This window comes from Drosophila suzukii, chromosome 3, assembly GCF_043229965.1.
Source record: "Drosophila suzukii chromosome 3, CBGP_Dsuzu_IsoJpt1.0, whole genome shotgun sequence".
Taxonomy (NCBI): domain Eukaryota; kingdom Metazoa; phylum Arthropoda; class Insecta; order Diptera; family Drosophilidae; genus Drosophila; species Drosophila suzukii.
In genome coordinates this window covers 16,262,176-16,287,547 of record NC_092082.1, presented here as the reverse complement: position 1 = coordinate 16,287,547, position 25,372 = coordinate 16,262,176, and the positions used below count along the sequence as shown (strand labels likewise).

Sequence of the window (25,372 nt, the reverse complement as noted above, 5' to 3'; positions counted from 1 at the left end):
AAATAAGGGTTTTTAATTCGTATAGGTACTTTAACTATCTGGTTTAAAATGAGAATTTCAAAACATTTGATTACTTTAATGTGAGTGAGGTACACATAACCATATCGGATCGTACGCAAATTTGTTGCTGCTTTGCCAAACCTGCCATTTAGGCCTCTTTTGGAGCCAAGTGCCTGACAATTTGGAGCTTCTATTATGCAGGCCAGCTGTGGTCTTCTACTCCCAAAAACTATAAAAACAAAGAGTCGATCCAAGCCAATGCATATTCAGTTTTTGGCCTCTGTATCAGCAGTAATCTCCCAGAAATGCAGCAAATGGTAAGCAGATATTTGGGAAATCTCAGTCTGGTTTTATTAGAATATTTAAATTCTCATTTCAGTTGATTATTGTATCGATGGCTTTGTTGGCCAGTGTGGCAGCCGGACCTGCGGTTAATCCCGCTTTGTTTCCGTCAGGATCACCTTTTGGTTTCTATCCAGGATCTGCTGCTCCATTTGCCGCCGCCTATGGAGGTGCTTCTTTTGCTGCTGCACCTTTTGTTAATCCTTTAGGTGCTCCTTTGGGTGCTTCTCCTTTGGCCATTTCCAGCAGCCAGCGCTTGGACTACTTTAATCAATTTAATGCCGCCTTTGCTCCGACTGCTCCTGCTCGCATCCTGGCTGCTAATCCATTCGCAGCGGCTGGCCCTCGTTTCATTCAACCAACTCGTTTTATTGCTGCTGGGGTGCCGGCACCATTTTTTGTTTAAAAACCACAAATATTTACTTTTTTAAATGTTAAACTTATAAATAAAAGTACAAGTTGGTTAACCACAAAAACTGCGTCACGATTAAGTATTAAAATGATATTAGGCACAACAAAGTTTAGATATCACCAAAGTATTCGGTATACAAGTTTTATATATTTTTATAACCATATACAAATAGTTTCATTTGGTATTGATAATTATCACAATAGATTAAAGGTGGGTAATGTTTTTTCTTTGATAAAACGATCACCAGACACCCTTGTAACCATAACCATAGTTATATGTGGGATAGTAGTAGGGATAGGTGTACTGATAGGTGGAGGCATAGGGATAGTTGTAGGCGGGATACGAGGGATAGCCTCCGCTGTACTTTATATAGGTGTTCGGATAAGTGGCCACTGTGGTTGGGGGCACATAGACTCGATTCCAGTTCCGGGTGACAAACTGATGACTGGTGGCCACGGGAACCAAGCGGGGAATAGGAGCCGGAATCGCTGCAGGATATGCCGGTATCACCCCAGTTGTGGCAGTTGCTATGCTGGCTTGGGACAGAACCAGTCCCAGGAGCAAGTAGCCCAACATGGTGCCTAGAACCTGGAATATTATGTTTAGTTAAGTTATATTTTAGGTAAAGTTTTCCTTAAGGATACTTACGGTTTTCATGATGTGGCGGAAATCTTTGGGTTTACTACCTGGGCCGCTCGATCACTGGCCACTGTCCACTCGTAACTCATCGGAGTGTCTTTTATAGCAGTCCCCAGATTGGATTTGACTTTCAAATGCAGTTACCCTTTTACGGATGACCAACCATTTTTGGGCCACCCACTCGTCCAAGGGCAGATTTGCATTCCCAAAGAAGAGAAGGTTTTTATTTTTATATATAAATATCTTTATAGGGATGACGCAAGCGGAATTTGCAACCAGACAAAGGCTTCATGCCATTTAATTATGCTGCAATTCATTGATCGAAACCATTGATAAAAACAACTGGGTAAATAAAGATATTCCTGGAGAGATATTTCGGTTGGCTATATAAATAGATCAGAAGTTGAGAGACCACCAAGAAGTAAAGATGAAGCTACAGTTGGGACTGGTCTTATTTGGCTTTACATTGGCCATGGGCCAGATTGTTCCCCGAGGCAGCTGGTGTCCTGTGCCAATCTCTCCGAGATTACCAAGGCTCGTGGGGCCTGTTCGACTGATCATCATCCATCACACGGTCACAGCGTCCTGCTTCAATCCTCAGCAGTGTCTGTTGGCGTTGAGGCAAATTCGAGCGGATCATCTGCGCAGGAAGTTCAGGGATATAGGCTACAACTTCCTGATCGGCGGCGATGGTCGGATCTACGAAGGCTTGGGTTTCGGCATCCGCGACGAACATGCTCCCAACTATAATAGTCAGTCCATTGGCATTGCTTTCATTGGCAATTTCCAGAGTAAGTTATAAGTAGCTTGTTCGTAGGATGAGTATAAATTAACATTTTCCTTTTCTAGGTGGACTACCTCCTCCACAAATGCTGCAAGCTGCCCGTACCCTCATCCAAATTGGTGTCCAGCGCCGCCAGGTTCTGCCCAATTATACTCTTGTGGGACATTGTCAGACCAAAGCCACAGCTTGCCCGGGAAAACACCTCCTCGAAGAGCTCAAGAAGTGGCCCCGCTGGCAGCCGAAACCTTAGGTTTCCAAAGGAATCCGAAAGATATTATAGAATATTTTAAGAACATACAACATTTTAAATGGAGAAAGGACCCTAATTTCTTTCCTTAAACATTTAAGTTTTCAATCTCATATAGCAAAAGGGATATTAATTATATTTACCGAATAAAATACAAATAATTTCAGATAATTCGAGTTCATTTTTCGCTATATACTATACACTATATAGATGACGTGACTAAAATTTATTTTAGAAAAAATTAAATTTAAAGACTATAAATAACTTTTAAAAGCTATGGACTTAGTTTTGCCTCCAGTGGGGCCAGGTTTTGATCTCGTTGTAGAGGGCATCACCGGGGCAGGAGGTGGCCTTGGTCTGACGGTGGCCAAACAGAGTGTAGTTCTCCTTGAGGTATCCACGCTGCTTGGCCAGCTCGATCAGATCCTTGGCGTTCTGGAGCATTTGGGCGGATGGTGCATTGCGCTCGAAGTTGCCAATGAAGACGATGCCAATGCTCTTGCGGTTATAGTTCGGGGCATGTGATCCCTGGAGTCCAAAGCCACGACCCTCGTACACCTTTCCATCCCCGGCCACAATAAAGTTGTAGCCAATGTCGCTGAAACTCCTGCGACCCTTGTGATCCGACTGTATGTTCTTGATCATGCGCTTGCACTGTTCGGAAGTGGTGCATCCGTTGGGATTGTCGGAATGATGGATGATCACATAGTCCACGGCACCGGAAATCCTCGAAGGGGAACGAGCAGCCACTGCACCCCAGCTGCTGCGGGGCTCAATCTGCAAGGCATCGGCGGAGAGAGCTAATCGGGGAAGATACTGTGATTAGCTAATCAGGCTTAGGAACGAGACAAGATTGATTGATTACCCAAAGAGAAGAGCGCCAGAGCAGCCACATACTTGATTGCCGTTGATGTGTTCATCGTTTTGAGATTGGGGATTCTATAAAATTCTCTGGCCTACGGATGCTGCTTAAATAGGAAATTCAGATTTCGAAGGGAATCGAAACGTTAGATACCCTTTAATACATATTCCAGTTTTTTATATATGTTTTAAAGGTTAAGAATATTATGAGAAAATAACGAAAAGCAAAATTAACCTGAATAAGTTTAGCTAATTGCTTAAAAGTTATTCAATCAGTTGTAAAACTATAAGGTAAATAGGTACTGTAAAGACTAATTTTAATTTTATATAGAGGGTGATATGTAGGAGAAATAAAAGATCAGAAAACTATTAGTTATTTTTAATAACGATTTGTCAAACATATAAACTTTAAAAAGTAAACACTGTGTCATACACCTCAAAATAATAAAATACCTTTGTATAGGGTGAGTAATCAACGATTGCGGTGAAGAACCTGATGGGGAATCACTTGCGCCCCCAGAGATAAGAAACTGCTCCCGGAGACCCCTAACACACGCTCACGCTATACACAAAAACATTGGGATGGTTATTTACATTATTATATTTAAATAAACTAAATAAAACAAAGTATTCCAAATAGTTATCCGAAATGTTAGTTCTCGATGTTCATTAGTTTTTTGGCAATGAGTTGTTTCTTGGTTTTCTTAGGCTGAGGTTTTGTTTTGCGGTTTTGAGGTTTCGTTTCGTCTTGTTTCTTGGAAAGCACCTCCGCTTGATTCACACTCGCTTTGATCTGGAGCTTTTCCATTAACGTTAGTGGTCGATCGGTGACCAAATTCTCTTGTTTTTTATGCATCATGGCTTGGTTGGCCACGCGTTTCTTCAGCGCCGCCTTGTTACCCTTTTCCTTCTGCTGCCGATTACGCAAATGGTTCAGTGCATGTTTGTAACTAGCCGCATACTGGATCTCAATGTCCGGTGAAACGTTGATCTCTTCGCCCAATCCTTTGCCCACATCGTTTAGAAGTTTCTTGAATGCAACCTGTTCTTGTTCGGTGAGGAGGGTGACAGCGGTACCCTTCTTTCCAGCTCGAGCCGTTCGACCCACTCGATGGATGTGGGTCTTGATGTGGCGAGGCACCTCGTATGAGAGTACAACATCTATGTCCGCCACATCAATACCACGCGCCAAGGCATCTGAGCAGATTAGTCCATTTATTTTGCCAGCTGCGAAGTCCTGAAGGGCTTGCTTTCGAGCACGAGCCGAAAGGTTACCCGACAACTCGGCCACCTTAGTGGTGGTACGTTCAAAAAGCGATGTCATCACGAAAGTCAGGCGACTGGCCTGGACTGTGCTGTTGGTGAAGCAGAGGAACCGCTTCCACTGGTATTTCTCCACCAGAGCAAACAGGGTCAGCGGTTTCAGTCGCAGCTCCGTCACACAGAACTGTTCTGTTAACTCTGCCGGTGTTGTGTATTTGCCCACAAATTGTCCTTGATCTGGATTTGTTTCCGGATTGGTATCGTCACCATTTACATCCTTTATCACGGGCATGGTAAAGACGGTGGTGAACAGACGCGGCTGGAAGAGCCGTAGGTTCTGAAGTTTCTCCGGATCTTGGGACAGCGTGGCCGAGAATAGAAGCTTATGTGGCTGCTTGCCAAAACTGGACTGAAGCTCTGCATAGCATAGAGGTGCTTGAGTGCCGGCCAACAACTGATCTGTGGTCTCTTTGACATGACTGTCTAAGTGATAAAGCCAGTTTTGGAAAACGGCGTCCATTATCCTATCGGCCTCGTCAATGATTAGGAATTTAAGGTTCTTCAGGCAAAAGCCTTTGGTAGCATGTAGATGGTCCACCAAGCGACCTAAAATAAGAATGCATTTTTATAAGAAAACTAAGGGCTTGCCTTTTAAACTCACCTGGTGTGGTGACCACAATGTCCACCTTCGAGTAGTATTTGCCCTTGTACAGCTCCACCAGCTTCTCCTGCTCATCCTCGAGTTTGTGCTGCTTTGACAGTAGGCAAACCTCCAGCTCGGTTTTGCTGCACAGCGCACTAATGACCCGGTAAACTTGTAGGGCCAACTCTGCCACGGGTAGAACAATCAAAGCTCGAACTTTGCACTCGACACGTTGCGATAAAAGCTGGACAATTGGTATGGCAAAGGCCAAGGTTTTTCCACTACCCGTGGGAGCAGATACACAAATGTCACGGGGGCGAAAAGGGGCTGGCTTGGCATGTGCCTCCAGGATCCAGGGGATGACCTGCCGTTGGACAGGAAACAGTCGCTTGATCTTCATCTGCTTAAGAGCCAAACAGGTGGTCTTTTCCAAGTAGTCCAGCTGATCTATGGCCTCTGAAGCGGGAATCTCCTCCTCGGGCTGAAGGATTCCACCTTCGATGATCGTGGGATGAGCCAGCCAACTGGGCAGCTGCATCTCCACCTTTTTTTTCTTGGCCGCCGAACCATCGTCACCAAGAACTTGAAAGTCATTGGAGGGCACATCCTGTTCCTCTACTAGCTCTTGGGGTTTTTCAAGTACTTCCACGGGCTCCTCCTTGGTTTGGGGTTCCGCTTCTTCTGGGGCAAGATCTTCCTGGACGGGTGCTTCTATAACTTCACTTTCTTTGTGTTTCCTCTTGCGTTTCGCAGCCTTTTGGAGCAATTTCTGAAGGATTTCATCCTCGTTGTTGGTGGTATCTTGTGTTCCAGTTTTGGGCTTCTTTAAATCCTCTGTATATCTAGGGATGTAATTAATATATATTACTGTTGGTATTATATGCCACCTAACTTACCTGTTTACAGTGAATAATTCCATTACTAAGGCTGTTTTTATTCAATAAAACGAGAACAAATAAATGCACGTGTTGCCTCAAGATTGTTTATGTTTTTAGAATAAGTGTGACCATTCACGCGTTTCGGCTTATACCCGAAAGGCAGGGTTGCCATATGGCTTTCTGAAAAAGGCGCGTTAGATTTAAATATTAGGATTTGTCTTAAATAATAATTTATATTTTTTTAATAAGACATTTTGATTATAGAAAAGTTTGATATTTTTATACAGTATTATTATTATTTGTAAGTTACTAGCACATTGAGGTGAATATACTTTTGATAATAAGTACATCTAAAAAAAAGCGTAAAAAACAGTCTTACTTAAATTATTCAACATTATACATATTAAAAAAAATTTAATTATTTTACAAATAAAATGCACTTTAAGCTGAAGCAATAATTTGCATTGGAAATCATTTTTATTGCCAGCGTATTTATAACTGCTCCTTTGTCTCTTCCTCCCGTCATATTAATTATTCCGAATTTTATATTCCAGTTTTTAGGAATAATTAACATTATTCCCATAACCGCAAGCAGAATAATTGACAACGGAAATGAAAACAATATTAGTTCATATTCCAGTTTTCAAGGGGTTTTGTAGTTTCCCTTAGATCGTTTTACGAAATGCGTTGATGCGTATGCAAAACGCTTCCAGCCTGATGGGTTTCTTTGGGGATTTTTATGCCAGTCAGTGATTCATAATTGACCCAGAGATCGTACCCACGTGAGCGGCAGATGCAAAAATATACTGCGAATAAAATAAATGATTATGGGCATACCCAAAACCGGTTAAAAGGTTTTTTTACATGCTCCACTAAAAACAGAATTTGCAAAAGAACGAAATTTAGTCATCTGGATACATGCTAATAAAGTGAAATATTTGACGAACTTTTTGGAAATTCTTTAGTAATATCTAAACCACAATTCGCTGTAAAAAAGTTGTCACCTTTTGTGACTACGTATATTTGAGATTTGTATTGCCATTTCCGTTCGTAAAAGTGCATTTTTAAATGGCTTCATTAATCATACGACGGTCGTTTCAATTCAAATCAGTTCAGTGGCAGTTGAACACCTGTTACAGAGGGTGCGACACTCCCACATTGTGTGTCAGAACTTAAATATAGTAGTAGTACTTGGCCCACTGCAGTCGGAGTTTGAACCCTCCCTGTAAGATTAAAAAAGAATCTAAATAAATAAAATAATAATTAGGTATTGACTTTACAAACATTTATAACAATCTTGTTGATCAGTAGCCATTGAACTATCATGGAATAAAAAAAATCACGCCCTCGACACATATAGTATCGAACCACATAGTATTTAAAGTTATTAATTCACCCAGTGATTGTTATTCAAATATTCTTTTCTTTACCCAACTTTCGTTTAAAGCGCTCATAAATTTTAATCTTCTTCGAATTGGAAATTTACTGTGGGATAATTAGCTGACGTTCTGCTTATATTGTTTACTTTTATAAATTGTAATATTCTTCTTAATTGGAAAATATACATTAACTTGGGAAAATGGATTTATGCCTCAGACGTTTTGCTGAGAATGTTTACGATCAATAAAATAGAAAGTCACTTAATTATAATTATAATTTTTTGATTTAGACTATTTTTGACGACTATTACAATATAGTTATCATAAAAAGTGTTATATTAATGTGGTGTTCCCAAGACTTTTAAATATTCATGGGAAACTCGGAAAGTCGATGAACTAAACATCAGAATCTTCTTGGGCTCCTTGATCGACTTTCAAAACTTTCAGGTTCTTATATTTGGCACATGTGGCGGATTAAAATATCAAAACTGGATTTGAGGTTATGAAGCGAGTTTGCGGATATGAAAGCTGTCCATATAATGGCTATTGTAAGGCAAAAGACTCATTGTTCGGTTCTTTTGGGCGAATCCAATGCCAGAACGGGTTTCTTCGAATAAATTCGGTTCCGTTTTTTAGTTTTGAACTCCCCTGACAAAGTTTGTCTTTGTAGGCGCAAGTGACAGCGAAACCAAGAATCGATCTTATCTCGATGTTCCATTAGTCTTTATCAGTTCGATCTAATTGAATTTCTCCCACACCTTCTTTTACTCTCTCCCTAACGTAACTGTCTTCGCTTTATCTTTCTTCCGGCGAAATCGTGGTTGTTTTTACTTGCACTTGTTTAAACATTGTTTTCGTTCAGCAGTTACTATAAATTTAATTAAAAACTTTGGAGCTCGAAATGAGGGGAAAAACTCGTACTTACTACGCGATATTACGTAGGGTTTTTAGTACTTTTTACAATTTTTTATTATTCTATGCAATAAACGTGTAGATGTTTTATGGTTTTTCCTAACATGTTTCTTGGAATATATTTCCTTTAATAGAAAACTAATTATGTATGCACACGTGGGATCAATGAACTTTGATTACTAAATTATTCATTGATATCCATAAAGATATGACTAATATGTGAAGTATTATTAAAACTTATTCCGGTACAAAATAAATCAATATTTAAGTCAGCATTTGACAAGCAAACTATTGGAATATGTGTTATAATGTTTATCAATGATCGAAATACCATTTAAGATCTAAACATTTGAGTACATGAGGTTTTTTTGAATCGCGTAAGATATCATTCTTATTTTAAACTTTTTTAATAATTATCTTAGAAAACTTAATGTGATAAACGTGCCTATTATAAATACTTTAAAACGAAAAACTAAAATCGAGCCAATAGTAATAAAACCCATAACAATTCTATAATCGTGGCCTTTGTGCGATTTTACAGCTTACTTGAAATATTTATTATCGTGTTCTATATGCTAAGTTGGCAGTTGATTGTGCAAAATTAAAATAGTTTTCTAAAAGCAAGCCAAACGCTACATTTTCCCTTGATTCAGGTGGGATTATTCCTATGTTTGCCGGGTTACAAATTCCAGAACATTTAATTTCCCCCACTCGAACGTATTATGTGTTATAATGTTTGTCAATGACCGAAATACCATTTAAGATCTAAATATTATATTATATTTCTTCAAATACTTAATGTAATAATCGTGCCTCTTAAAAATACTTAAAAACATAAAACTAAAATCAAGCCAATGGTAATAAAACCCATGACAATTCCATAATTCTGGCCGTTTTGGGATTTTCTAGATCACTTGAAATATTTATTATCGTATACTTTTTGCTAAGTTGACAGTTGATTGTGCAAAATTGAAATATTATTTCTTTGATTCATGGGGTTTGTTTTGATTATTCTGATGTTGGCCGGATAAAAAAACCCAGAACATTTAATTTCCCCCACTCGAACGTATTATGTACGAACATACCATTTAAGACCTAATTATTTAAATATATGTATGACTGATTTTACACTTAAATTATAAATTTAAAACTTTTTTTTTAGTAATTATCTTCGAATACTTAATGTGATAATCGTGCCCCTTATAAATACTCAAAAACAAAGAATCTAAAATAGAGCCAATGGTAATAAAACCCATGACAATTCCATATTCGTGGCCTTTTTGGAATTTTTCAGCCTACTTGACATATTTATTATCGTATACTTTATACTATCGTTTTTCTTTGATTCATGTGGGGTTATTCGTATGTTTGCCGGGTAAAAAATTCCAGAACATTTAATTTCCCATACTCGAACGTACGTAACCGGTAAAAGCAAAATCAGAAATCAGAAAATCAAACAAAACAAACCCGAGATAAAAACAAAAGAGATAATAATAACATCGACACCTGTCGGTGATCTCCGCTGAAAAGTGAGAAAGAGAGGGAGCGAGAACTCGTCTATGACTCGATACTCAAAGCCCGCCGATCGCTTTATAACGGTAGGACATAAAAGCGCCGGACTTCATTTGCAAACGTTTCGCGGTCGACTTAACACGCTGGCGAATCGGTAACGCTGCTCAGTAAAAATCGCGAAAAGTTCAAAAATCGACGAAAAAGTTTAAGGCAAAAAACTCGGGTTTTCTGCTAAAAGTTTTCGTTTGGCCTAAATTAGTTTCGCGTTTAAGGATATAAAATACCAAAAAAAAAACATGTTGAAATTTATACTGCCCGTATTATTTCTCATTGTCTCGTAAGTGAACAACAGTGATAAAAGAGCAAAACATCTCTAAAATCTCAAAATAAAATTAAAAATGTCCTGTAACTTTATAAATTTTACTGGGTTTACATTTTAAAGTCCAATTAATTTCTCTTAAAAAAGGCTCTTAATTACATTTCATTAACAAAATGCTTTCTTTTAGTTCTGAATTAGTTAAAAATGTTAGTTGTTTTTAAGTGAAGTGTCAAAATTTAAAATGAAAGGTTGCAAAATCGAATTCTCCTATATATTAAAAGTTTTCTTTTATAACTTTTATTATACCATTTTACCATTTTATTATAAAATTGTTAAAGGATATAACAAAAGTTAATATTAGGTTATACCTAACAAAATAAATAAATTGTTCAAAGAGCATTTAATTTTTAAAAAAAATTTAACATGTAAAATTTAGAAATTTTAATTTTTAAACTAGTATTTTTAGGCCACACTGATTCGAAGCAGCTAAAATAGCGCTCAGAAATTGCCCAAAAAACTGTTCCAATTCGCCTTGGCATACCTCAAGCTTCCAAACAAAGCGAATTTGGCTCAAAGAAAGCTACAATTGTGTGTTTAATCTGGACTGGCCTTGACCAGCCAATAGGCAATTGATATAAATGACTGGCCAAGATCATAAAATAGTATACAAAATTTAAAAGTAAATACAAATAGTCGTAACATTTGTCAATTTTGAATGTCACTTGATTAGCAATGTGGATAGCAAAGAGAGGGGATTTTCGAAGAAGATTAAGCAACATCTTTCGATTAACACATTACCATATCATTTCAGATGTCTGGGCAGTCCGGTGAGCCAAACGCGTCGATTCCCCAACGACTTTCTCTGGGGCGTCGGATCATCTTCCTACCAAATCGAGGGGGGCTGGAACGCCGATGACAAGGGGGAATCGATCTGGGACTTTCTCACCCACACACATCCCGAGAAAATAGCCGATCAATCAAATGGTGATATATCGGCTGATAGCTATCATCAGGTAAGCGGAGAGAATCTACTCACGTCGCTATTGGTTAATCAATAATGGAAAATCGGTAATGGTAGTATTCAGAATCAGTCGTCGGCTCGTTTGGCATCGCAATTTGATTGGAAGTTATGCAAAGAGTTCAAGATCTCCCGTCGACTTGCTGAGGTAATCGACTGGAAAATATGTGAGCAGTTTGCCATTGATGCACTCTGATGGCGATTACTTACAGAGCTAATTACGTGATAATATCTGGAGCTTTTGACGCTGATCAGAGGTCTTAAATGTCAAAAGAAATCAAAAGTTAAGATCTAGTTCTGAGGTTTTTCTTTGTTTCGAAGAGCCCAGTGATCTTCTTAAATTCTTTGAGTTTTGAAGAAATCTCAAAGCATCTGCGATTAAGACATTTGGTTATTTTTTAATAACCGTTCATAATTTCTTAAGACAGGTTTATCTTTTACTGGCCCATAAAAAATTATAGAGGTTCTAAAACCAAGTCTTAGCCATTAAATTTGAAATACCCCATAGATCGAGTTCTGAAAGCTCTCTGGCTTCTGCAAACAGCTTCTGAGAGATAACAAGATAATCTGCAGTTTTGCCCCCAATTAATTCGATGCCAAGATCATTGTCCAATTATGTTTTAATAACATGACTTCAAGCAATAACCATAATTCAAGTGACCATTTTCAATAGGCCATAATATCATCCTCAAGTGTGGACATGCAATGCGTATCCCATTACGGGTCGTAAAGTAATTTGCATAGTTCTGACCACAAAACCATTAGCCAAGAGTCGCATAAATCATGAACAGCAGGCCTTTGGCATGGGGACACCTGTTTCGATTTCGGGTTGATTAACTACTACTCTGTTCTGATAATCAACTTGTCCCCATCTGGGACTTTCAGCACTTTACATTTGCACCATTTGTCCGGTCAATTGATTAATGACGCTCGATCCGTGCTGAATTAATGATCTTCCAACAATAAACCAACTTAAAGGGCACTTTAACCAGGGCGTGACTTGCTCATAGACCTGAAACGGAACTGGAGTATATTACATGAAAGTCAAATGGCAATATATTGACATTTTTTAACAGATAAACTATCTGGTTAGACCTGATAAAAATCTTAAATAACCTGTATCAGTGCTTTTTATTAATAGAGCAGTTGTCCCATTTTCCAACGAGACAGATATGAATAACTTATCTTTTCATATCAGTTCATAACTCGCACACTTTTAATAATGATATAAGACTTTAGCGTTATAGTAAAAACTATAGATTTTAGTTAGGCGAAGTAGTGGTGGTTAGGAAAATTTTAGGGATATAACTTGCTCATAGACCTGAAACGGAACTGGAGTATATTACATGAAAGACAGATGGCAATATATTGACATTTTTTAACAGATAAACTATCTGGTTAGACCTGATAAAAATCGTAAATAACCTGTATCAGTGCTGTTTTTTAATAAAGCAGTTGTCCCATTTTCCAACGAGACAGATATGAAAAACTTATCTTTTTATATCAGTTTATAACTCGCACACTTTTAATAATGATATAAGACTTTAGCATTATAGTAAAAACTTTAGATTTTAATTAAGAGAAGTAGGGGTTGATGGGAAAATTGTAGGGATATGAATAAAAAACGTAATCTCAAAACTTGCAAAGTGTGTTAACCTTATAATGAGATAACTTATTTCCTAAACGAATAGAATGTATAAGACGTATGCATTTTAAGATCTGTTTATTGAATAGGAAAAATGACTTTTATTTACTTTTTCCTACAATGAAATTCAATAACAACCCTTGATTAGTAGATCTTACGATAACCTAATATTAGCATGCAATAAAAATCTCGATCTCCTTCCAAGATTCTCCGTAATTCCTATTCTAAAAAGAATTCGCATTGAGAATATCAAATTGAAATACAAAGTTGCAACGATAAATCAGTGCCGCATGTCGACTGTGTTGGAGTGAACATTAATTGTGTCATAATTCGCCTGCTAATGCCAATCAATAAGCCAACCGATTTTGTTACGGGTGCCAACTGTTGCATTTGCGTCAGGTGTTGAACTTTTTTCTTTTTTTTTTTGTTTATTTGCCAGCCTATCAGCTTGTTATTGTTGTCAGCGGCGGCAGGTGATTTAATAAATGGATTAAATAGAGTTGGACAGACAGCTAAAACGCCCCCCTTTCATATGCAATGCTCGCAGATCGCGATTCAAATTGTTTTTTTCAATTCAAAGTCACATAATTAGCATCAGTCTGAGCCAAATCCAAAGCCAAAGTCAGAGCTCCGGGCCAAGTTGTGACAATGACCATTGGGCGTGGAATGTGTCGCCAATGTCCGACCAACTGGTTTTTCATTCTCATTTTGGGTTTTTCGGATATTTGGCCTGGCATTCTTGGCATCGTTTCAAAGAAAACCAAATCAATCCGTCCAGCCAACACAAGCAAGTCAAAAATGCTGCAGTCCAGTTTTCCGACATTTAAAGTGTTCATTTGCAGGTTTATTTATTTGTCTACATTTCAATTTAAAAGGCGGTTGGACATTAATGTCATTGCTTTGATTTGTCTATATCAATTATCAAATTGGGTTTATGAGTTTCGATTAGGTTCTAAACAGGCGTATTACACAAGAATAGTTACTGGGGTTTAACTATTTTGACAGCTTGTCTTGTCATTAAATGGTTAAATGAATTGATACGCTCGTTTTATGACAAAATTGTATTAAATTAAATGGTGAAGTCAGGGAAAATATTACATGAAATCCAACTATGAGCGTCAAGATCAGACTAAGCTGTTTTAAATAAACATTAAGCTTAAAGGGGATTTTTTACACAACACTAGATAAATAGATAGGCATTAAAAATAATAAAAATATTTATTATAGTAAGCTACTCATTGAAAATGGGGTCTTTAAATCGAACTGAAATGTTTAAGATTTATTGACTTAATTCGTAATATTTAATCACCTTTTTGTTATAAAATATAAAATAACAAAGGATTTTAAATTAGGAACATAATAGAAAACTTTTGTTTTACAACCTCACTTCTTTATTTTAAATACGGTATAATTTCACTTTAATAACTCTAAACTCAACCCTACAAAACTTACTTAAGTTGTCTGATAATCCTTATTCTTTTCAGTGGAAACGAGATGTTCAAATGGTAAAGGAGCTGCATGCAGGCACATATCGTTTTTCCTTATCTTGGGCCCGAATAATGCCCGGTGGCTATATGAATCACGTCAGCACGGCGGGCATTAAATACTACTCCAACCTGATAGACGAACTGCTCCGGTACAATATTACGCCTATGGTGACGATCTATCACTGGGAGCTACCGCAAAAGATCCAAGAGATGGGCGGCTGGACCAATCCGGAAATAATACCTCTATTCAAGGACTACGCTCGTCTGGTTCTGGAAATGTACGGCGATAGGGTGAAATTGTGGACCACAATCAACGAGCCTTGGCATGTGTGCGAGCACGCCTATGGGGTAGACTATATGGCACCATCGTATAACAACCCAGGCATTCCCGCCTATCTGTGTGGTCACAATTTGCTGAAGGCCCACGCTGAGGTGGTGCACATGTACCGGGAACTCTTCCAGTCGCGACAAGGTGGTCGCATTGGCATTACCCTGGATACTTCCTGGCCAGAGCCCAAGGACCCCAGTTCTGCCGAGGATCGCGAGGCCTCCGAGCGAGCCATGCAGTTCTATGTGGGCTGGTTTGGCCATCCCATCTTCTCCAAGCACGGCAACTATCCCAAGGTGATGATCGAGCGGATTAGGAATCTGAGCAAGGAACAGGGCTTTGGAGTACGATCCAGACTGCCCGAGTTCACCACGGACGAGATTCATCGCATCCGAGGCACCTCGGATTTCTTTGGCATCAATTCGTACACCAGCAATCTGGTCACATCAAATGGACATAATAACACCGGCAAGTTTCCGGTTCCATCTTTCAATCATGATATGGGAGTTGTGGAGAGCCAGGAGGGCGTCGACTGGCCTAGTTCGGGATCCGTTTGGCTTAAGGTGAGTTGGGAATAGTCCTAAAAATGTTATTGTATCAAAAATATGGGGTATCTTCTGAAGACCTAACGATTTATTACAATCTTAAGTCTCCAATATAAAAAGTTCATATTACAAGCATTAATTTCTAGATTTAACAGTGAAGTTTAACGAAATTATTTTCGAAAAATGAAGCTAAAGGGATACTTTCAAAAGATTGTAAAATAATTTTTTTTGTAGCTTACAACACGACAATACCTAAGAATATATTAGAAGAAACATTTTATCACCCTTGCAAAATATGCTGTCTAGTGTTAAATGCTTAAGCTTAGTGTTTTACTTTTATTTCTCTTCAATTAAAAAAGTTTTATAGATTTTCTAGACCACAAAATAATAATATGATATATGATAATATCCAAAATTGAATGTTAAAGCTTCCAATACGTTTTTTCTAGCGCTTTAAAGACTTTACATAGCCTAGTTCCCTAGATCCAGCTCTTTAAGAGCTTTTTAGATCCCGAAGTAATTATATTATGACGTCAGGAAAATATTCCACCTTGTGTTGGCCACAATTTCATAAAAGAAGCATATTTGCTTCATCTCCCCAACTTCAATTATCTTTCGCTTAGTCGGCTAAATTGATTGTGGCTCACCCTCTGGCGACGAGTGATGGCAAATCCCTCACGTCCAGAATGAGGTGGTGTAATTAACTCGGTGGAGTACCTGGGGTAACTTGAGGGTTGACTTATCCCAAATACAGTTTGAATTATGGTTTGCCGAGTAAACTAGTTAGCCAGGAATCAAAAGAGGGTGACTTTCGCTCAGGTGGCGCATACAGGTGAATGAACTCCACTAACTGGGGGTTGTACCCCGTACTCCTTTCTGTTCTTGCAGTCCTATCCCAAGGGAATGTACAATCTGTTGAAGTGGATACACCAGGAGTACAATGGACCCGAGATAATTGTGACGGAGAATGGCGTCAGTGATCGTGGTGGTCTGGAGGATTACGCTCGTGTGGACTACTATAACCTCTATCTCTCCGCGGTGCTGGATGCCATTGAGGATGGTGTGAATGTTCGTGGTTATATCGCCTGGAGTCTGATGGACAGCTATGAGTGGAAGGCTGGCTTTACGGAGAAGTTTGGTCTCTATCACGTGGACTTCAACTCCCCGGAACGCACAAGAACTCCCAAGATTTCGGCACGTGTCTTTGCCCAAATGTGTAAGACCAACACCATCGACTGGAGCTACAGACCCAAGCTCGATGAGGAACAGCAACTGGTGGCCATGGCTCAGTTGCCGGCCGAGGATCGAGTGGCCAGTACAAGTGGTGCTAGTGGAGCCGTCAGTTGGAGTCTAGCAGGTCTTCTTCTCCTGGCCCTGTTTAAATAAGCGATAAGACGAGAGGAAGAGCCTTGCCATACTCAACTTGTCGCATTGTCAAGTATTGATTGCTACTCGTAGCCATAAGTTTGTCTAACCATCATTGTAATATATTATTTAAATTTAATACATATTACATATGTACCTATAGATGTTGTAATTTGTAATTAGGTTTAAAGACTCGAAACTGAATAAAACCTTTTTGTGATATTGAAATCCAGTTGTAATTTGATTAATAATTCGTATTAAAATTCAGAAAACTATTAATTGAACATATTAAATATTTATCTTTTCCAAACAAAGATCAGACATTCTGCTAAGCGAGTTACTTCAATTTTGGTTCAAGATCACATATATAAAAACCCCCTAATATCAATAAATATGTTAAACGCGCTGAAACTTTTGATTTTTTGACAGACTTCTATATAAGACGCAATTTGTTTTTTATTATAAATTATAATAATATTTCTTAACATTCAAAGGTAAACCAATAGTAAAAAAGAGGTCACAAACTCTACTAAAAGCTATATAGATCTTGTATACCAGTGCGTCAATGTTTATCTAAAAACCTTGAAAGATCTTCTGAATTCGGAATTCGAGAACTTCCATTCACTGCTAGGTTCATTCAGATGCTAATAGAGCTCTCTGAAAGGTTTCTCTGGTTTCCCATCTAATTCGATCCAAAGTGACACTTACACTTAGTAAATTCATCGAGCTGTCCCCCATCATTTCCGCAAGTAAATCAAATGGAGAACCAACAAAAGATCCAATGATCTGTGATCTTTTTGCGCCACAATGAGCCCCGATGTAGGGGTATTATATCATTGCGATGAGGTTGGCCAGGGGGCTAATTGTAGGGGACTCTGTGTGTGCACATTGGTTCAGCATGAATCGGAATATTAAAATCCCTAAGCTAATGACTCTGATTAAATCACTCGCTTATGCATATGAAGGTATATTCATTGTATGATCACAAACATCCGCCTGGCCTTAGGTTCAGTTAAGATACTTTCAAAACGGAATCGAAAGCGATACGGGATCTTATGAACCCGGTACATAGATATATTTGCATGTTTGTTTCCCCTCCAGAACCAGTTACCTTTCATTTTGGGTAATGTTTTATTTTTTTTTCTACTTTTATTTACACTTACTTTTTATATGCATTTAGCTGGATTTATTGTTTCAGTTTGCTCAAGTCACACGAAAACTGTTGAATAAATTAAGCAATTTTTGCTGTTTGTAGGAAACATTGAAATGCCAATGCCAGGAGGTGAAAGGTGGGGGCAGTGTTTCTGGAGGGAGGGGCTCGTCTAGAGTCTGGTCTCGACCTAACTGGCGTGCTCCCAGCTTCGATTTTGCACCTGTTTGAGTCACGAGCCGTCGCCGGGCATATTCATAATTCATCAGCCCAGCGTCTGGAGCTGGCAACTGAAGCTTACTTATAGAACAGAACTAAGGGTTCTACAGGGTACACACTTATATACAAAATAATAGCCAAGGGGGGCTTAGAAAAGCATTACTAATGAATAATTCATTGAGAACATTAATTTCATGTTCTAGACAAATTTAAGACATCCTACGGTGTATTACACGTGTTCTTAAATGTATAGTATATAATATAGTAGACAAATATAATATAGTTGATGTCATTATTTTAAAAAATCAATACTAAACTAGATTGGAATAATAGGTACTTATTAAATGTGTATCAATATGTAAATACACAAAAAGTTTCAATTTATTTCGGATTTTTATAATTTAAGAGTAATGTTAATCTTATAAAACTGTAGCCGGAACAACAAACAATAATTTCACGAGTTTATTTTAGAGCCAAAGAATACCGCCAAACATTCAATAGTTGTTTTATGAGCAATGTATGATTAATGAGACCTAATGGGCAGTCGAGACCAAGAGATTATCAATCAAAAAACAAAAGATCCGTTTCAATTTTTGAGATACGATACCCCTTTTCCCCTTTATAGACAGTATCCATTAGACTCCGCTCTGCCAAAACCCACAATAAAGCAATAAAGCCTAACATGTTGGACAAACCAAGTGTAGCGAAAAAAAAAAACTCGGTAAAAACAACAAACAAACTAACATGCCAAACAAACTGAGTGGGGAAAAACATTCCGGAGTTGGATGTTCTCAACTGTTTTTCCACTTTTCTGTTGTGTTTTTTTTTACACCGATGAAATTTTACAAGGCATTGCATCAGCCAAAGTTTAGTTGAGTTCAAGTAGTTACGTTGCACGAACTTCGCGAAATTGAAACATGTGATTTATGCACGTGGTTTTTTTTTCTCTTGAAAAGGTCAGAGCGTGAGTAATATAAATAAATCAGGATTTATTTAATACAGATCACGACCTTTACAAAGATTAATTGCAGATAACTTTTAATAATATAACACAGCTATTACGCATTTCGGTAAGTGTACTCCACATGAGCAATAAACATTTAATATTATAACACAGATATAACGCATTATTTTCGGTAAGTGTACTTCACACTTACATGTGGAAAAACAAATTTTTCGATAGTTTTAGATATTTTAAAGTGTATTTTGCATCCCTATATAAATAATGCATATTGTATTGTATATCGTAGGCATAGACCGTATAACCGATTCCGAAACGGTAACGCGATTTATATGGTTTGTGTATTGGGTACAATTAATTATATTTATAGCATACTTATGGGCTGCTCACTGCTACCTTGTGTTGGAACTTCAAAATTAATTAATAAATTATCAATTTATTTATAATAAATGAATTAATAATCAATTTACTTATAATAAATTAATTAACATTTTTCTTATTTTGAACATTTGTATAGATACACCTTATTTATTAATAAAATTCTGAAAAGTAAAAGTTTATCCAACTTAAGGATTAAAAAGTTGTGGTTAATTTTGTTTAGTCACGTTACCTTTTCTGAATGGAACGTGCTCAGAATGTAGATCCATATGCGGTTAGAAAGGGGCTGCTTTCTTCCCTTATCAGCATGCTGGATTAAGCCGCTGTGCCATTTATCAAACAATTCACAGAGCTCAATGCACTTATTGAAAATTAATACGGCCTAAGACCCACCATAGTGCAAAAATCAGCACACATGCTTTCCCCTGATCACCACCCTCTGGTTTTTGCCCTCACATTAATCCCGCGAACAAGGCACTAAAAAGGGAACACTGCAGCTAGACAAACATCTGTCCAGGATGTGCATGGTGGCCTGGCCAAAGGATTAAATAACAATAAGTGATAAACTAAATTACAAATCTTGGTTTGCTTCAAATTGGTTTAGGTTCATCGACATCAATTCGAGGAAAATTTAATAGAGAAAAATTATTTTCCAATAGCAACAAAGGGCAATCAAGTTAACAATGTGTACACAGATTTCTGCGGCTCCGTGATTAATTTGATTACAGTTTTTACACCGAAACAGAAATTTAATGGAGAATGCGGGTATCCGCACAAAACAGGCTTCTCAAAAAAAATATAAAGCTATCAAATATGTTGAAAATATTCTTCTCAAATATAAAAAACATGTCACTAATACTTTTATTAAAAAAATAGCTAGAGTTCTGTTTAAACATTCCACTATTATTTGATTTTCTGAACTTTTTATTTTCCTTATAAATTCCTTGATTGACTCTATTTTACCCCCTATACATTGCGGTGTAACTCTGTTATTACAACTCAGCATCAATTGAGTTAACCCTTTGAAATCAATATTCAATTACATCATTTACAAATATAAATTTTAATAAACTTCGGCACTGATTGAAACATTCTCTGGAAATATATAGCCCTCATAATTGGGCTGGTGTACTTCAGCCAATCCACCCAACTTATGTGATGTCACTTCATAGTCCCCCTTCTCAAGAAGATTACGTTTGACGATAAAGTATCATTGAATCATTGAGTTTTGTGCTTTTTGGTGTCGTTAAATGGCATCCCAGTCTAGAGAGTTGCATAGAATACACTTCCCCTCGTAGTTGGTGACGTTTAGTAATTTTCTGGACAACAAAAGAACGAGAATAGCACCCTCATACTATTATAGCGCAACTGTTCGGTATGGAAATGGTTTTTAGAGCCCCCCATTTGAGATATCAGAGTTCTTGGCATTTCAATTGGTTTTCCCATAAATCTTTTCCTGAACTTTGACTGAGGCATGGGAAAAATTGGGTCTAACTGAAAACGATCCTTTGGGTGTGAGATTCAGATCCTAGTCCCCTTAATTATGGGTGGAATGTCGGAAATAAATAAATGAAAAAAGGAAAGAAAGGTTTCTTCTCTCGTCAGCTGTTTTCTAGACCCATAAATTACAGGGCAAAATCGTTATGAAAAAAGGTGCGAAGTTTGAAATGGAGGGTTCCTCATAGTACGTGCCAAGATCAGAAGACAGCTGATCCTTCCCTCTTTCTATAAACGAAAAAAATCTCTCTCCTCTTGTTTTTGAACCCGAGTTCATTGCACTTTCGTTTGCCTCGCTTTTGCTATAATGACAAACCAATTACCAGCTAAAAGGCCTGGACTTGGACGTGGACTTGGGTTCCGACATGCACGTTTTTCAGAGGAGTCCAGGCGACGGTTTGATTGCGTAACAAATTGGACAAACGACGCATGTCACCCCTTTTTAGGATGGAAAACAGTTAGAGCCATGTTTGAGACAATGACAAATGTTCGTATCCAAGTGATGAGGACATGCTTAGCCGTTCATGCGTTGGAAGATCAAAATGCCTTAAAGTAAAGGATGTAACAAGAATCATTAAACTAAGGTTATCAAAAAGAAATCAGTGTTATAAAATTATCATAGTATATCCTGCGCCAAGATTTTTGATGGTGATTAAAACTAACACCTTAAGCATTATGGAAAATTAATATGTACATATGTATAAGGTATTATAACCTTATTAGGATTTGTAAAACATTTAACCAAACTTATATTTTTAAAGTTAAAGTTTTCTATCCCAAGATACTGCTCTTATTTTAACAAGGGAACCAATTAAAAGGGTAAAAAAGATTGTTTTCATAGTTTCTATTTTCATTAAAATACATAAAACCAAGAAGATACATTTTGTATCACAACGATATCAGTTTTAAGTAATGAATACTTTTCCATTATAAAAGCAGCGCATAAACTTTCTGGTTAGTCGAGTGCGCTACTGTACCCAGTTTGGTTTTCGAGACTCTCAGTTTTGGAATCCACCACCAAAATCAGTCACGAATCAGTGTGTGAGATGACAACCCTGTTGGAATCGAGGCGCCTGCGCAGCTGCCACCACTATCCCGATCTAGGGAGCACCATAAATGTACCTCTCTTTGAAAAACTCTCTTTCCAAATATGTCGCCGCTTTGTCTGAAATTTCACGCAAAAGATATTGCGTGTGTGTTGGCAACTGCTTATTGATCGATCGCCTTGATATCGAATTTTTATTGTTGTTTGTCATTGCAAATGCGCCACCATCAAATCACTAAAGGGATAAAAGAGGCGAAGGATGGGCCATTGTTCGAGGGTTTGGATTCCACATCGGGGGTTGCTTCACTTTAGTTCGGTTCGAATGCAATTGCAGTTCTACAGTTACCAACTGGAGGGTTACTTTTTCCATGTCGTAACCACCCTTAGTTCTTTTAGCTACCGACCGTCCGATTATCATCGCCTGGGAATACGCGCTCCTGGGAGTGGAACCGCTCTTAATTCGGGTTCGGGTTTCGCTTTTTTCGGGATTTTGGTATCGATGTTGGTCCGTGCTATTGCACATCTTCCCACCATTTGGCATCTCCCTTATTTGTATATTTTGATTCCAAAACTAGGAATCAACTTCAATGATTCTGTGCATGTTTTTTCGCACTTAACTGTTATTGTAGCTTAGCTGCACTTTTGTTTTGACGATTTATTGGATTTGGGGAGTATTAAGAGTGAGAGTTAGGGTGGTGAGTAGATCTGGAGTAGATTTATCTTTGAATTTCAATATTACATAAGCAAATAGATTCAACTATTCGCTATTGGAAATGTATAGTGATTAAAGTATTAGGTGCTATTATTTCAATTTGGAGTATTTCTCACCAAACTATTTAGAAATATTTTAGAAAGGATGTCTAGTAACAAGGTAGTGATCTATTAAATATGAATGAAATAAAATCCGCTTGTAAAAACATTAGTAAAGTATCTTTGAAGCTTTTTAAATATTGGTAAAAATGTATAAGGACTTATTTACACAAATTGTATAATCAGTGATCCTTGTAGTAAACTCCATTTCAAGTTGTAAAGGCTAATCCAATCATTTTAACATCAAGCAGTGTTTATTACTTGATGTTCAGGGAACAACAAAACGAATTCAATTACTTTAAGGGCCATAAAACCATTCCCAATCGATGTCATTAAGTTTTCCCTCCCCAATGAGAGCATGTTTTGTGATCATGTTAGCCCATTGGGATAAACGATCGCTCATTTGTAGCCACTGCAAATTCCACAGCTGGTTATCACCCACCGGCGATCTCACGCACCTTGACCACCACCGCTGGCCATGGTCCATGGATCTCGATACAGACGCTCTGGGCACGACCGACATGCAATGGTTAATTGTTTTCCCTGTGCTGTATTTATGAGCCCAGCTACCGCCCACTGGGACACTATCTTCGAATGGCTAACAGCCAGAGCTAGTGTTAATTTATGACGTACCTAAAAGTAGTATACACGTATGTATATACAGTCCACACCTCATGGCATATATATCAGAATGATGTATCGTTAGAACCGGCCACATATCACACTTTGCAGCTGCCCAGGTTTCGAAAATTCAAGCCAAGCTTTGTTCGCAGCGCTGCTTACATAACGCCGAGAGCTAAAGAGCCGGGGACTCGTAGAGCGGGTCTATTGTCGTCATTGTAGTCACATTATTAGATTCGCATCGCTGGCGGTATTAATTGTCCGCTGCCCAAGTCGGGCCCACTGCAGCAAACGGAATGGTTCATTGAGCAGGGCGACAGAATGCAACTACTAAGGCAGTAATGATCGTATGCCGTTGTCATTACAAGTTTCAGGAGCGGATTGCGAGTGGTTCCGAACGATACGCAGTATAATAGTACTCTATATGTGACATTTTGAAAACAAAATGTCTATTATATAATATATAGTATTACGAATTACTGTATTATTAGTATGAGTATCAAAAAATGCTGTTATATTATAAAAATGGTTTTATAAATTTGTTTAGAATCGTGTTTACTTGTTATGCTACCATGAAAATGTGAAAAATATTTAATCAAAGTCTAGATTAGTAAGTATCTTTTAAATATATAAGATGTACCTGAACATAAAAGTATGTCCTACAACATTATAATGCATTTTTGATTCCATGAACTGGTTATTTTAAAACAAACCCAGCCCTACAAATCCCTCCCTGTCTCAAGTTTGTATTACCTGGGCTTGACACTCAAATTTGGTCAGTTGACGTGGTTCTGGGTTAACGCTTTTCAGTTCTTGACAGAGTTTATGGCCGGAAATTCTAATTGCTGTTCATTTGAGGTAGATAGAAATTTCCCCACATCCAGTCAGCTCACCTAAAAGAGTATTTATTAGGTTTTATTAGTCATTTGGGGCAGGAAAACTTAATACTAATGGTATGGTTTACCTGTACTTTAAGCCAATGCAATGCAACTGCAGTTAAGAGCGGGGATTTCTCTCTGGTGACTGGAAAGCGGTTGGGATGGCCAGGAAAAGGAGACAGGCGAGCAAACAAACAAACATTCCAGCAAGGATCGACAACCTGCAGGGTGGCTGTGTGGTGGTTGGTATCGATTTTTAGTGGCAATTGCAGTTGCCACTGGCAATCGCCAGGTCCCCATGTCCATGCCCATGCCATTGGGGTAGTCTCAAGTTCGTCTGCCAATTATTTGCCGCTTATTAGGAGTACGGAGCAAGGACTTAGGGATAGAAGGGAATACGGGGAGTACGCCATGCGGACACATGGACTTCGGGAACGGGCAGCACGTGACTTGTCCTTCCGTCGCAGCCTTGGCCATTGTTTGCATTTGCATTCGCCAGGAACGGGGTGGCATGTCTTTGACATGCAGCTGGAAACAGATCAGGTCAACATAATAAATAGTTGAAAATGTCAAGAAATTTAATAGATATGTAATTACTCTTTTCGCAATTTATTTTTAAATGCATCTGAATTCTAAAAAATTGTTATTTAAAAAAACAATTCACAATATTTCCATTCTTAATCCGATAAAAAATATTATGTGTTCTGAGTAAATGTCATTTAAAATGTAATTAAATATGGTTTTTTTATTTGAAAAAATATTCTAAAAATCATCTCAAAAGATTAAGAGCTAGAACAAATTTTAACTTAATATTTTATAGGGGGCCTAGTTGCCCACTAAGATTGGAAATGTACCCAGTGGCTCCAAATACCACCAAAAATGATCAAGATTTGACTCTAGATTCGACTCCATGATTCGGTTCTATGATTCGACTTTATGATTCGACTCTATGATTAAACTCTATGATTCGACTCTATGGTTCTATTCTATGATTCGACTCTATGATTGGACTCTATTTGTTTGTAAATGAAAATTCATTTTTCCATTTTAAGAATAACTTTTCCTTGTGTTTTTAAAATGGGAAATGGTTGTTATGTATAAATTGTGTATATCTACTTAACTGCTTTAAATATATCTGCAGTTATGGTCTGTGATTTTACAAATAGTAAAATATGATAGTGTTATTATTACGTTATAATAACTTAATGTGAACTTATAGTAAAATAAAGAAATA

General features: G+C 37.8%; 6 protein-coding genes and 1 long non-coding RNA gene across 8 annotated transcripts; 3 read left to right on the top strand and 4 right to left on the bottom strand.

Annotated features, from left to right (window-relative positions):
* Positions 1–12: 12 nt before the first annotated feature.
* Positions 13–855, top strand: LOC108006683 (uncharacterized). The gene is made up of 2 exons (XM_017070222.4): positions 13–317; positions 380–855. The coding sequence occupies exons 1-2, from the start codon at positions 306–308 to the stop codon at positions 746–748; spliced, it is 381 nt and encodes a 126-aa protein (XP_016925711.4). The 5' UTR covers positions 13–305; the 3' UTR covers positions 749–855.
* A 26-nt stretch (positions 856–881) lies between these two features.
* Positions 882–1,555, bottom strand: LOC108006677 (uncharacterized). Its single transcript, XM_017070216.4, has 2 exons — positions 1,403–1,555; positions 882–1,342 (listed from the first exon to the last, which is right to left on the bottom strand). The coding sequence occupies exons 1-2, from the start codon at positions 1,409–1,411 to the stop codon at positions 995–997; spliced, it is 357 nt and encodes a 118-aa protein (XP_016925705.3). The 5' UTR covers positions 1,412–1,555; the 3' UTR covers positions 882–994.
* Positions 1,556–1,792: 237 nt separating this feature from the next.
* On the top strand, positions 1,793–2,526 carry PGRP-SB2 (Peptidoglycan recognition protein SB2). Of its 2 annotated transcripts, none has more exons than XM_070995688.1 (2): positions 1,793–2,188; positions 2,243–2,526. In XM_070995688.1, the coding sequence occupies exons 1-2, from the start codon at positions 1,821–1,823 to the stop codon at positions 2,514–2,516; spliced, it is 642 nt and encodes a 213-aa protein (XP_070851789.1). In that variant the 5' UTR covers positions 1,793–1,820; the 3' UTR covers positions 2,517–2,526. The 2 variants fall into 2 exon arrangements, with proteins under 2 accessions (XP_070851789.1, XP_016925704.4); XM_017070215.4 differs by having other exon boundaries at positions 1,793–2,184; positions 2,243–2,518.
* Positions 2,527–2,649: 123 nt separating this feature from the next.
* Positions 2,650–3,348, bottom strand: PGRP-SB1 (Peptidoglycan recognition protein SB1). The gene is made up of 2 exons (XM_017070210.4): positions 3,290–3,348; positions 2,650–3,224 (listed from the first exon to the last, which is right to left on the bottom strand). Exons 1-2 carry the CDS (start codon positions 3,342–3,344, stop codon positions 2,707–2,709), a joined length of 573 nt encoding a protein of 190 aa, XP_016925699.4. The 5' UTR covers positions 3,345–3,348; the 3' UTR covers positions 2,650–2,706.
* Positions 3,349–3,868: 520 nt separating this feature from the next.
* Positions 3,869–6,233, bottom strand: Dbp73D (putative ATP-dependent RNA helicase Dbp73D). Its single transcript, XM_036815714.3, has 3 exons — positions 6,088–6,233; positions 5,210–6,033; positions 3,869–5,154 (listed from the first exon to the last, which is right to left on the bottom strand). The coding sequence occupies exons 1-3, from the start codon at positions 6,108–6,110 to the stop codon at positions 3,938–3,940; spliced, it is 2,064 nt and encodes a 687-aa protein (XP_036671609.3). The 5' UTR covers positions 6,111–6,233; the 3' UTR covers positions 3,869–3,937.
* Positions 6,234–6,990: 757 nt separating this feature from the next.
* LOC118877340 (uncharacterized) lies at positions 6,991–24,699 on the bottom strand. Its single transcript, XR_005014226.3, has 3 exons — positions 24,225–24,699; positions 24,014–24,153; positions 6,991–7,292 (listed from the first exon to the last, which is right to left on the bottom strand). It is a non-coding gene; the product is annotated as an uncharacterized lncRNA (long non-coding RNA).
* LOC108006687 (myrosinase 1) lies at positions 9,984–16,807 on the top strand. Its single transcript, XM_017070225.4, has 4 exons — positions 9,984–10,209; positions 11,003–11,204; positions 14,339–15,232; positions 16,103–16,807. Exons 1-4 carry the CDS (start codon positions 10,169–10,171, stop codon positions 16,598–16,600), a joined length of 1,635 nt encoding a protein of 544 aa, XP_016925714.4. The 5' UTR covers positions 9,984–10,168; the 3' UTR covers positions 16,601–16,807.
* Positions 24,700–25,372: the final 673 nt, after the last annotated feature.